Source organism: Hylobates moloch, unplaced genomic scaffold (genome assembly GCF_009828535.3).
Source record: "Hylobates moloch isolate HMO894 unplaced genomic scaffold, HMol_V3 SCAFFOLD_14, whole genome shotgun sequence".
Lineage (NCBI taxonomy): Eukaryota > Metazoa > Chordata > Mammalia > Primates > Hylobatidae > Hylobates > Hylobates moloch.
In genome coordinates this window covers 84,428,252-84,441,590 of record NW_026652289.1, presented here as the reverse complement: position 1 = coordinate 84,441,590, position 13,339 = coordinate 84,428,252, and the positions used below count along the sequence as shown (strand labels likewise).

The following is a 13,339-nucleotide window of genomic DNA, read 5'->3' as shown; positions in this document are numbered from 1 at the left end:
GACATTGATTGCTTTGGGCTTGGGCATGAGCTGCCTCTTCACCTGAGCCTGAGCCACAGGTACCCTCTGCACCTACCACGTTGATGTGCTGAGCCAGGGAGAGCTCCGTCTCGATGGAGATGAGCTGTGAGGAGCTGGCGGCTGGGCGGATCAGGTTGTTGTAATGGGTTTTGTTCAGAAGGTCGTCCATCAGCTTCTGCTCAGCAGGGCCACGCGGCAGTGCCCTGGGTAAACACACAGACCTGCTGGGCCCTTGTGCAGCTGTCCCCCACTGCAGCTGACAGCTATGAAGTGGGAGCCGAGAGGGCCAGGGAGCGAAGGCACCCCGAGGGCCGGCTGAAGCAGTGAAGGCACTGTTGGGCCTGGCTCTCCCTGGGAACTTCAAATGACATTCATGACAGAGCTCAGCTACCTCCTCCCATGCCATAGCTCTTCCTCCTCCTCCTCCCTCGATCAATGAACAGCATCCCATGCTCTACACATCTGATACAAAACTGGGTGTCTCTTCTTGACCCCTCTGTTGGCTCATATAAGTGTCCACCAAGTCCTGTCAGTCCTCCCATGGCTACAGCCATGTCCTTGCCTCCCCCGCCCTGCCCACCTTCTGTTCTCTCCACCCACACTCTGCCCCTACCATCCATGTGCCATACAGTGGCAGACTGGTCTTTCTACAGCAAACTGGACTAGGGCCCTTCCCTACCCACAGCTCTCAGAGCTGGAGGTAGAGTTGAAGCTCATGTTCTGGCTTGGCATTCACAGCTCTTTCCCCCTCAGCACTGGCTTATCCAGAGTGCTCACAGTGCAGGGCAGGAGCCCCATGACTCAAATGTGGGTTTGGTGCAGAACTGGGTCTGAGGTGGTGCTTTCCCTATGAAGAGACAGGGCTGACGGCAGGGGGGATTTTCTGGGTTCAGAGTTAGACCTACAGAGTGCAAGGTTTCTCTGAGGCACCAAATGGAGGGGTGCAGCTGGCAGCTGGCTCCTGGTCTGGAGCTTCAAGGAGAGGTCTCAGCTCAGAGCCACATTCAATAGCCAGCTTACATGCGGCCTCCTGCAGGGAGCCCCTGGAGCTTCCACAGCCTCAGATCTGCCCCTCTGCATACCCCAGATCTCTTGCCAAGTGGCGTTTGGGTCTTCATGTCGTCTCCCTCCCATGTCTGGGAGTAAAGGTGAGGTGCAGGGACTTGAGCTTGTGTACTCTGGTGTCTTAAGGGAGAGTGTGTCAAGTAGAGTGGAGGCAGCTTGGAAAGAGGGAGACTCAGAGGAGAATGAAGGACACCTAACCAGGCGAGCCTGGGAGCAGGAAAAGAGTGAGCAGAGGAAACTGCTGGGTCAGGGGAGCGGCTGGTAGGATCAGCGAATGAGGGGGGCTGGAGAGGTGGGGGTGGGGACGCTGGCGAGGGGCTGCCTGGCTCGCCAGCCTCAGGAGTCAGTTACATCCTCCCACAACTACCAGCTCACCTGGTCGCCCCAAAGCCCTCCCTCTGTGGGTGGGACCAGAGGGCCCAGAGCATGGATGACCCAATTGAGCAGGACTGAGGCGGACTCACGTGGGTGCTGGGCTGGACTCCTGGCCATGGGGAGCAGCCGCCACCCTGCCTACTGCATCCACATTCCAACTCGCTGCCTATCTGAGCAGATGCAATATTGGGCACCTTGTGAAATGTGCTCCTGGTGCACCTGCTATCTGCTGCCCCTCCTGCAGAGTGCTCGGGCTCTCCAGAGGGGATTTCTGTGGAGGCTTGGCCGAGATTCTGAGTCCTGCCTCTCATGCCCGGGGCTGCTACCCCAGAGGCCAGCTGCTTGAGTACCCTGGAAGCCAGTCTGTAGCCCCAGGCTACAGCTGGGTCCATCCCACAGCCCTTCTTTAGTGTATCTATTTGGACTGACTGCTCATTTCATAGAGAGGGGTGTGTCTTGCCCCAGCCCATCTGGCATGTCTAAGGCAGCTGTGGGGTCAGAATCGGCAGCTCCCAGCCCTCAGCCCTGCAATAGTAGGAGAGGCTGGACCCCACATCTCTGAAGTCCCACCTGGCTGGTGAGAGCGGGCTCCCGAGTCCAGGGCTGCTCTGCAGGCTGTGGGGCTCATGCACCAGCTTTGAACCCACCTGATGTGCTCAGGTTGCTCACCTTTGGGCCTGTCCTGACTCTCAGGCATTCGGCTGACCCCGAGGGCCTCTCCCTCATCCTTAGCACCAGCTACGGGCTCTGACTTAGAGGTTCCCAGAACCTTAGATCATTTGGCCGGCCCCCCATTTCTCAGCTGAGGAAACTGACCAAAGAGGGGAAGCAGCTTTCTCAAGGACCCCCAGCAAGTCAGAGGCAGAACCAGTCTAGGAGCCTCTTCTTGACAGAGGTTCTCCCTGTCCCCTGAGCCTTCTTTAGTGCCTCATTAACTTCCCTGTAAGGAAACTGCCCCACTGAGGCTGGAAATGGTGCTGTCCAGAGTGGTGTGTGCCGGTGACTGCGCCTGTGTTTGTACTTGTGAGTGTGTATGGCGGTGGGGATGAGGGATGGGAATAAACGGCAGGGATGCTGGGGGCTGGAATACACTCTGCCTCACCCCAGAAAGGGGCGCAGGAGAGCCCAGCTAAGCACAGCACATGCTTCGACTTTCCAATCTGCTGAATGCCTGTGAGGCCGGCTGGGTCCAGAAGACAAGAGACAGGCCTTTTCCCACAGATGACAGGGGGTGCCCAGGATGGGTGGAAGCTTTTGCCGCAGCTTTGGGGGTCCCATCCCAGCCCATGGGCTGACAGTTAAGCAGAGAAGCCGCCTCTAGGGGTCAGTCATGATCTATTGATTCTGATGAGGAGGGGGGTCCCCACCAGCCTCTGTCCAGGGTCTTGTCTGGGAAAAACTGCTCCCTGGCACAAAGGGGCTAATAATTTGAGAGGAAGCCATAGCTGAAATTCTAAACTGTGTGAGTGTGTGTCCAGTTTGAAAAAGCATATCCAACTTAAACATTTATATTGAAAAAATGGAAAGATATTCCCCTTGTTTCGGAATACAAACTACAGAAAGTAACAGTTAACAGAATCCTATTGGAAAGGTCAGATTCTGCATCTGGAAAGGCACAGTGATTTTCAACTGCAGTGTGTGTCCTTAACTGAGGAAGGGAAGGTGAGATTTATGTTTAATAAAAGGCAGCTATGAATTTACCTTTTATAAAGAGCTTGCCATATGCTATTAGTGCTTTTTCAATCATGTCAGAATCTGCCGGATGCCTGTGGAAATGCAGATTCCCAGGCTTCATTCCCAGAGATTCTGGTCCTGTGAGCCTAGGGTGGGGCCCAGAAATCTCTACGGGGTGGTGCACGCTGCCCCAGGACCACACCAAGAAACACTGCAACTGGCCCACACACATCCCAGTCCCCAAATATGTAGGCAGGCATCTTATCTCCACAGAACAGATAGGGAAACTGAGGTCCAGAGTGGGGAAAGAAACATCACGGGGCCACCCAGCAAGTGGTAGCAGAGCCATGATAGACACCATCTCTGATGACAGCTCCACTTCCCCACAGGAACCTTGCCTACCCCCACCTCTACCTCCTGCTGCCCCTATGGTGGGTCTCTGTCCAAGGAAGATGTAGCCCTGGTCCTCTAGGCTGACTGTGGGCTCATAGGAAACCTTGGCTCAGAGTGTAGGAGCTAGAGGGGTCCTTGGAATTCAGGTGGGGAAACAAGCCCAAAGAAGGCAGCCCTCACATTTGAACTCTGTCTGGAGAAGGGCTGGGTCTCCTTCCTGAGTGGTAGGTTTGACTTCACCAGCCTGGCCCTCAGTCAAGCTGGCTGTCCAGGTCCACCACACCTCGGGGTGGGTGACCAGAGGCGGCAGTGGCATAAAACACGTTTCCTGGGAGATCCACCCCCAAAGCTCAAAACATTCTAGGGCTGGTAATTTGGGCAAGCCCCCTTCCCTCTTAGCCCGGTTTCCCCAACTGTACAATCGCTGTATTGGAGGAGACTTCTGTCTCAGACTGAGCTGCAGATTTTCTCCTGGCTGCCTTCACTGTCCAGGTTGCTGGCTCCTCTGTGCCCACTCTTCAAGACAGTCACCTCTTAGATGAGGAAGGAGCCTCGGCCCTATCGGGAGTGGGAGCCGGTGCACCCCCAGCCTCCCAGGCCGCTGGGGATGACAGGCTGCCTGCAAAGCCGGTGCCATCCAGCGCCGTTGCCCAGGCTGCAGACACCCGCCAGGGAAGGAGGCCCTGGCCCTCACAGCAGCTCTGAGAAGAGGCGGCCCCCACTCCAAACCTCGCTGAGCCACCCACACCTTCCCTCAGCCCAAAGAGGCTTTTAGGAAAATGAATCATCTCAAGTTCATACCCATGGGGTTGCTGAAAGAAAGGACAGTGCAGAGTGAGCTGGCACAAGGGAGTGCTGCTCTCTGCAGACTTTGCAGGGAGGGCGCTTAGGAAAAGGGACTGGAATCTGGGAGGGTGACTGCTCAGGGTTAAAGGGAGGGGATGGGCCTGGAGTGGGCTGGCCTCGTCATTCCCCTTGGGTCTTCCAGCCTGGGCTCAGGTGATTCAAGGGAGCAAGCACCTCCCTCTCCCAGCCAGGGAGTTCTCGCCACATTCTGCAATCAGTACCATTCCCTTGGGGGCTGGGGGGGGGCAGCAACCACCTCCGGACCTGGCTGAAACTGCTGCCTCAACTCTGGATCCAAAAGGGCCCCTGGCAGCTTCTCCATCTTCCTATCAGGTCAGCCCCCCATTTCCCCCCTCCCCCGGTGTGGGCCCCAACAGCAAATCTGACATCTGGAGGAACAAGGCAGGAAGGCAGAGTCTGAGGGAGTGACCACCTTCAAAAGGCAGCTCTGTCACCTTCTCTCCAGGACTCTCAGGCTTGCTTTCCTGTTGCTCCCTTGACATCCTTTTGCTATAATCTGGCATGTTGACATATGGTCTTTAAAAACAACAACACTGTTGACGTAGAGCAGACTTCCCCTTTTGGATGGTTTGGAGAAGTTGGAGTTGAGGGCATCCTCTCTTCTGCAAACTGCCACAGTTATAGGTGAGATATATAAAGTAAATAAAGGCCATGTGCGATGGCTTACACCTGTAATCCCAGCACTTTGGGAGGCCAAGGTAGGCAGATCACCTGAGGTCAGGAGTTGGAGACCAGCCTGGCCAACATGGTGAAACCCCGTCTCAACTAAAAATATAAAAATTAGCCTGGTGTGGTGGTGCACGCCTGTATTCCCAGCTACTCAGGAGGCTGAGGCAGGAGAATCACTTGAAACCGGGAGGCGGAGGTTGCAGTGAACTGAGATCATGCCACTGCATTCTAGCCTGGGCAACAGAGTGAGACTCTGTCTCAAAAAATAAAAATAAAAAATAAATGAAAAAGACATGCCCAGACTGAAAAATAAGTTAATCATCTCCATGAACAAAAAGCAGGCTCTCATATTGATTTGACAGAAATGCAGTAAGCCTTAGTCCAGATGGGTGGAGAATGTGGACTAAGATTCCACCAAAGCAACAGATAAAGTCGTTCTGGTTTTTAATCTACAAGGGATCAATCACAGTGGTCAAGAAGAGCCTGTGGAAGTTTGCACTCTGCATTCCTGTTATCGCAGAAGCTGGCTGCAGCAGGGTAGAGCTAGGCTGTATGGGGCTAAATTAAGCACTGGTTTTTGTCCATTTGTGCTGCTATAACAAAATACCTGCAACTGGGTCATTTATAAACAACGGAAACATTTCTTATGGTTCTGGAGGCTGGAAGATCTAAGACAAAGGTGCTGGGAAATTCGTTCTCTGGTGGGAGCTGCTCTCTCTGCTTTGAGATGGTTGCTTGTTATGTCCTTACTTGGTAGAAGGTGGAAGGGCAAAAAGCCACCAAAATCACTCCGTCAAGCCTTTTATAAGGATGGTAATCCCATCCATGAAGGCTTTGCTTTCAAGACTTAATCCCCTAAAGGTCCTACCTTTTAATATCTCACTGGCCAGTAAGTTTCAACACATGAATTTTGAAGGACACATTCAGACCATAGCGTTCCACCCCTGGCTTCTCAAATTCATGTTCTTAAATGAATACATTCATTCCATCCCACTAGCCACCAAAATCTTAACTTGTTTCAGCATCAACTTTAAATTCTAAGTCCAAAGTCTCACGTAAACATATAGGTAAGAATGACAAGGTGTGATTCATCCTGAGCCTAATTTCCCTCCAGCTGTGAAACCAAACAAGTTATGTGCTTCCAAAATACAATGGTGGAATGGGCATAGGGTAGATATTCCCATTCTAAAAGAGAGAATAGAAAAGAAGAAAGGAATAGCTTAGTCCCAAGTAAGTCCAAAACCCAGCAGGGCAAGCAACATTAAATCTCGAGGCTTGAGGATAATCTTTGACTTTATGTCTCACCTTCCAGTCACACTGGGGTGAGGGTTGGTTCCCCAGGGGTTCAGGTGGCCCCAACCCTATAGCTTTATTGGGTGTAGCCTGTGCCCTGGCTCTCACTGGTTGGTCTTGTGCCTGCAGGTTTCCCAGGCTGGCATTGCACACTGGTGGCTCTATAGGTCCAGGGTCTCAGGGGTGGCCCTGCCCCAGTGGGTCTCTGGGCATTGCCTGTGAAGGCATTCTCTGCTGTGTCCCCACCTCGTGGCAGTTCTCTGCCTGCATCTGATGCCCCTCAGTCCTTGTCACACTTCAGTCACTTGGTTTTCCGGCTGCCAACTCTCTCTTCCTCCTACTGCACCAGCTCAGTCTCCTTTGCGGGCTCCTCCTCACTGCCCTGTCTTTTGTTATTGGAATGCTTAGTCTTCTGACCATTTAGTTCTCTATCTACAGTCAATCCTTTGTCCCATATATTAATTCCATTTAAACCCCAACAACTGCCAAATTTATATTTCCATCCTGACCTGACTTGATTAATCAATTCAAGGATTTTCATCTACAAGCATGTCTACCCAGTATCTCAAACTTACATGTCCGAAACTGAACTCTTACTCTTTCCCCTCCATCTTGCCAGTTGCTAGGCCAAAGGCCTCAGTTTCCCTTGACTCTTCTTCTTCTCTTGTACCTTACCACCTTTACCATGAGCAGATCCTGCTGGTTCAGCCTTCTAAATATACTCGGAATATGATGAATTCTTATCAATTGCAATGCCAACACCCTGACCCATGCCACCATCATCTCTCCTTAGATTACTGCATCAGCCTTCTGTTTTCCTCGCTCCCTCTCTTGCCTTGCTTCCCTCCTTGTGTGCCCCAAGCTCTATTCTTTTTTTTTTTTTTTTTTTAGATGGAGTTTCGCTCTTGTTGCCCAGGTTGGAGTTCAATGGTGCGATCTCAGCTCACTGCAACCTCTGCCTCCTGGGTTCAAGCGATTCTCCTGCCTCAGCCTCCTGAGTAGCTGGGATTACAGGTGTGTGCCACCATGCCTGGCTAATTTTTTTTTTTTTTGTATTTTTAGTAGAAACAGGGTTTTGCCATGTTGGCCAGGCTGGTCTCAAACTCCTGACCTCAGGTGATCCACCCACCTTGCCCTCCCGAAGTGCTGGGATTACAAGTGTGAGCCACCATGCCCAGCCCCAAGCTCTATTTTTTTTTTTTTTTCCTTAGGCAGAGTCTCACTCTGTTGCCAGGCTGGAGTGCAGTGGCGGGATCTTGGCTCACTGCAACCTCCGCCTCCCAGGTTCAAGCAATTCTCCTGCCTTAGCCTCCCAAGTGGCTGGGACTACATGAGCGCGCCACCACGCCCAGCTAATTTTTGTACTTTTAGTACAGACGGGGTTTCACCATGTTGGCCAGAATGATCTTGGATCTCTTGAACTCATGATCCACCCACCTTGGCCTCCCAAAGTGCTGGGATTACAGGCGTGAGCCACCACGCCCAGCCCCAAGCTCTATTCTTAATGCAACAGGAAAAGGGGTCCTTTTAGAACTTATGCTCAAAATCTTTGTCTCCCCTCCTCCTATCTCACTCAAAATCAATGCTCAAATCCATACAATGACCTGCAGGGTCATACATCAGGTGCTGGCAAACAGTAGCTGGATGGCAAGTTAGCCAGCTATTTTTGTAAATAAAGTTTTATTGGAACAAAACCATACTCATATATTACATATTGTCTATAGCTGCTTTCACACTACAATAGCTGTGTTGCCTAGTTATGATGGAGGCCACGTGGTCCCAAAAGCCTCAAACATTTACTACCTGGCCCTTTTCGGAACAAATTTGCTAACACTTGCCCTCCATGGTCTGGCTCTCTGCTGCCTCCCCGGCTTTGTTTTCTTCTGCCTCCTTGGTGTTCTTAGAGCCTGCCAGACAATCTTCTGCCTCAAGGCTTTTACATGTGCTGTTGCTGTTTCCTGGCCTACCATGGCCTTCTCTCAGTCCACAACATTACCTCCTTCAGGCCAATGATGTCAATCTTCAAATGTCATCTTTTCAGTGAGGCCTTTCCTTACCACTCTTTCAAATTGTAACCTTCTCACCCCTAAGATGTTTCTGGCTTTACTTGTCTTCAATTTCACCACATAGTTTACTTTTTATATTTCTCTATCTCCTTCCACCAGAATGTATCCTTCATGACGAGTTCCCCTCCCTCCCATGAAGAATTTCCTCCCATTCCTCGTTGTTCACTGACACATATATTCAGCATCTAAAATGTTACCTGGAATGAGGTAGGCAGTCAATACATTCTTGTTAATGAACTCCCTATTTATGTCCTTATTCTCTTTAGTTTGCTCATTTATTTGTGCACTCATTCAATGTCTATTTATCAATAATTACACAACGCTAGCCACTGCTGCAGGCAGCAGCGATGTTACAGTAAAGGCAACAAACACAACCGCCTGATCTCAAGAAGCTTGCATTCTAGGTCATTCATGGTGGGCTGGAACACGCTGGTGTCAGTGCTTCAGGGCTGATTGTTAAATTTTCAGGTGTTAGGCCGGGCATGGTGGCTCACGCCTATAATCCCAGCACTTTGGGAGGCCGAGGCGGGCGGATCACGAGGTCAGGAAATCGAGATCATCCTGGCTAACACGGCGAAATCCCGTCTCTACTAAAAATACAAAAAATTAGCTGGGCGTGGTGGCGGGCGCCTGTAGTCCCAGCTACTCAGGAGGCTGAGGCAGGAGAATAGAGTGAACCCGGGAGGTGGAGCTTGCATTGAGCTGAGATCGCGCCCCTGCACTCTAGCCTGGGTTAAAAGACACCACCCAACCCAAAAAAAAAAAAAAAAAAAAAAAAAATTCAGCTGTTAAACACAGCCATATTAAAAGTTAAATAAATCATATAACTTTACAAATAAATTACATTAAAAACAGAAGTCATAAATACTCAGGACGCATCACTTCCTAATGGCTACATTTTATTTCTTGGTTCTTGATGTTATTATTTCAAGGGTATCAGATAACCGGTGATTAGTACTATCTTTTGGAAAACCCAGCTCAGTGGTTTTCCAACTGAAACTCCCTCTCGCTTATTCGCAGGAGTCAGCTTAAGTAGAGTTCCGCGTGTTGGTTGCAGAAGTCGCCTGTCTTCCCACCCCCCCCCCGCCCGCCCCGGGAGGCTGTTTGCTCGTTTTGACACTGAATGCTCCCCCAGCAAACACGTTTAGCTTGCTCGCCTTTCTCACCGACTAGGGAGAGGAGTCTCAGAGTGCACAGCCGCAGAGAAGGCCTGCGGGGGCGTGCGGGGGCGTGCAGGGGCGCACAGGCGCCTGCCTCTGCGGGTGGGAAAGGAAGGAGGTGCCCGCGTTTCCGCTCCAGTGCTCAGCCTGCCTTGGCCACCTACGGTATGGGAGCCTTTAACTTGGATAAGAAAGGAGATCGATCACTCGAGCCTCCACTTGCTAAGCCTGTGGACGCTAGACGCGGGGATCGGCTGGGAATGCCTGGAAGCGGCGGCGCGCGGAGCCAGGTGGGAGGTGCGAGGTGGTAGCGCGGGGATCTTGGGTGACAGGGCACCGAGGGAAGGAGGACGCGAGGGCAGCCAGGCCCGAGGTAGCAGGGTGAGTGGCTCGGGCTCAGTCGCGTGGCCCCAGGTGCGCGTCCCAGGTGCGCGGCCTTGGCCCCGCAGCGCCTGCCGTACTGGTCGGGGCCTCTGCTCCGCAGCAGAAGCCGCGGTGGTGGCAGCCGGCGCGGGCGCAGCTGCCCGCGGCTGGGGCGTTTCATCTGCGCGGGCGTATGGGGCGGGCATTGCCCTGGGCCACGCGCTGATAGTCTCCATCTCACTCAGAAAAAGTTACTCATACAGTGGTCTTATAAAGGGTCTGAAGTGGTCAAATTGCCCCTTTTTAGAAACGGATAGTTTTAGGTCTTAAAGATGTCCTAGAAATTACCTTTACAAGCCCAGCTCTGTCATTTTATGGTAGGGGACACTAAGATCGCGTACAGAGCTTGTCGGAGGGGCTTGGTCTGTCTCACGCTCAGGGTTGTCTCTTCATTACAGGAGCCCTTGCTCTTTCACGTTTCAGAGTTCGCTTTTCCCCTTGCTGAATTCATAAAAATATTTTTAATTTATATGTGTTTCTTCTTGTAGGAAGAAGAAATTGTCTAGACGAATAAGATGAGGTCATATAGAATCCCACTTTTGGTGATTTCAAGTCAAGAAAGTAAAAGTAAACCATTGCTATCTTTCACCTTAAATATCCTGTGTTTTATTGCTCAGAACATCCAGTTTTTCTAATACTCATGATGTCGGAAGGGAAACCTCCTGACAAAAAAAGGCCTCGTAGAAGCTTATCAATCAGCAAGAATAAGAAAAAAGCATCTAATTCTATTATTTCGTGTTTTAACAATGCACCACCTGCTAAACTTGCCTGCCCCGTTTGCAGTAAAATGGTGCCTAGATATGACTTAAACCGGCACCTTGATGAAATGTGTGCTAACAATGACTTCGTTCAAGTGGATCCAGGGCAGGTTGGCTTAATAAATTCAAATGTGTCTACGGTAGATTTAACCAGTGTTACCTTAGAAGATGTAACATCAAAGAAGTCACCACCACCAAAGACAAATTTAACCCCTGGCCAAAGTGATTCAGCAAAAAGGGACATAAAGCAGAAGACCAGTCCCTACTTTAAAAGTAATGATGATGTGGGGTGCAAAAATCAAGATGAGCTGAGAAATCGTAGTGTGAAAGTCATTTGTTTGGGAAGCCTAGCATCTAAATTGTCCAGAAAATACGTAAAGGCTAAAAAATCAATAGATAAGGATGAAGAATTTGCCGGTCCTAGTCCACAGAGTTCCAAAGCCACGGTTGATAAGAGTCTGGTTGATAACTCTTCAGAAATTGAGGACGAGGATCAAATTTTGGAGAACAGTTCTCAAAAAGAAAACGTGTTTAAATGTGATTCTCTAGAGTGTATTCCTGAACATATGGTAAGAGGAAGTAAAATAATGGAAGCCGAAAGCCAAAAGGCTACCCGGGAATGTGAGAAATCAGCCCTCACCCCTGGCTTCTCAGATAATGCGATCGTGTTATTCTCACCAGATTTCACTCTTAGGAATACATTAACGTCTACTTCGGAAGACAGTCTTGTAAAGCAAGAGTGTATCAAAGAAGTGGTTGAAAAACGTGAGGCATGTCATTGTGAAGAAGTAAAAATGACTGTTGCTTCAGAAGCTAAAATACAGCTGTCAGATTCAGAGGCAAAATCTCATAGTTCTGCAAATGATGCTTCTGCATGGAGTAACATCCAAGAGGCTCCTCTGCAGGATGACAGTTGCTTAAACAATGATATCCCTCGCAGCATTCCTTTGGAGCAGGGGTCAAGCTCTAATGGTCCTGGTCAAACAACCGGTCATCCTTACTACCTTCGGAGTTTCCTTGTGGTGCTAAAAGCTGTACTTGAGAATGAAGATGATATGATGCTCTTTGATGAGCAGGAGAAGGGAATTGTAACTAAATTTTATCAGTTATCAGGTATCTTATGCCTGTGTTTGTTTTCAAGTTTTAGTTCCCCTTTTGCTGCTCTGATTGGGGCATGATGTGATGGGCAGTAATCTAGTGACCGCAAGGAGTCACTGTGGTGTTGTGAGTACCCTGTGGGAGTGTTCATGGGAGTCGGAGCATACTGGAAGGTTTTATTGAGAGGGATGCATGGAAAAGAGACAAGATTTTGTCCTGGGTGTTGTTTACTCCTGCTGAACTTTGGTTACATTGGAAGCAGCTGTTTTTCTTTTATAGGTACATTTGATAGTTAAGAAACAACCTTTTCCAGATTAAAAACAATATAATGTGACTTAGAAAAGCATACTTTGCATTTTGAGTGTGTAATCAGGCTTTTCATTAGGTTTTGTTGTTCCTCAAAGATGAAAGTAGAATAAAATACAATACAGGAAAAAACAAACCAACCTGAGGCATATTTTCTTTCTTCCAACAACATTTTAGATTCATGGACTGTTCCTTTTAAAGAGGGTGTGGAGGAAATGGAAACTTTCAAGCTGAAATTGGTACATTAAAAATATTAGTCTATGCCTCAAGTCCTTGGCAGCCAGGGGTGGCTCCAAGCCAGCAGTGCAGGTTTGTAGTAAAAGCCACCTTTGTGTCTTTACGGTGTTATTCAGAGGGCCATGATGGCTCTGTGGAACCATGTCCCTGAGGGCAGGAAAAAACATGGTAGTCACACTGTCCTTCAGTGAAATGCGGCCATGCGCGACTCCTCAGTAGATAAAAAAGAGAAAAATCCTGAACATTACTATTGATGTTCAAGAGAAGGACTTCTGTTTTAAATTCGTACAGTGGAATTATGGTATTCCTTGTGTTACTTTTTAACATGTGAGCAATACTTCTCTGGGCATAGCTATGTGTAGTATCCACTTCCATCTCTACTTTTGCTATTCTCACCAGAAGATGGACGTAATAGCACATTGGCTTTTCTATCCAAACTAGTCACAGATCTTTGGTTGGGTGCTGATTTGCATTCCTGCGAGTATTTCAGTGATTGGTGGCTCTGTAATTCCATGTAATTGAGAAATAGGAACAGTTTTCCTAGTGCAAGTTCTGCATATGCATGTGTCTTGCACTCCAAGGAGAATCATGTACAATCTGTTGGTGTGTAGAAATAATTACTGATAATTGTTTTTGCCTTTTTATTTTTTTATTTTTAAGTTCTTTTAGAGACAGGATTTCTGTCACCCAGGCTGAAGTGCAGTGGTGTAATCATAGCTCACTGTGACCTTGAATTCTTGGTCCCAAGCAATCCTCCTGCCTCAGCCTCCCAAAGCGCTGGGATTACAAGCATGAGCCGTAGGCTGGGTGTGGTGGCTCATGCCTGTAATCCCAGCACTTTGGGAGGCCGAGGTGGGCAGATGGCCTGAGGTCAGGAGTTCGAGACTAGCCTGACCAACATGGTGAAACCCCGTCTCTACTGAAAATACAAAAA

At 49.5% G+C, this 13,339-nt stretch overlaps 2 protein-coding genes across 3 annotated transcripts in view; one reads left to right on the top strand and one right to left on the bottom strand.

The window, feature by feature from the left end:
* Positions 1–536: 536 nt before the first annotated feature.
* LOC116482039 (WAS/WASL-interacting protein family member 1-like) lies at positions 537–10,127 on the bottom strand. Its single transcript, XM_058427204.1, is given in 4 exon segments — positions 537–1,430; positions 1,432–1,599; positions 4,830–4,911; positions 9,748–10,127. Coding segments are annotated over 4 exon segments (1,023 nt in total). The 3' UTR covers positions 537–1,037.
* Positions 9,938–13,339, top strand: part of FAN1 (FANCD2 and FANCI associated nuclease 1) — a 38,090-nt gene continuing 34,688 nt past the window's right edge. The window contains exons 1-2 of one of the 2 annotated variants that reach the window (XM_032176305.2): positions 9,938–9,964; positions 10,495–11,877. In XM_032176305.2, coding sequence (XP_032032196.1) covers positions 10,647–11,877 — 1,231 coding nt within the window. In that variant the 5' untranslated portion in view covers positions 9,938–9,964; positions 10,495–10,646. Of the gene's footprint in view, positions 9,965–10,494; positions 11,878–13,339 lie in introns of those variants that run through there. The other variant, XR_009209543.1, reaches the window with a different exon arrangement.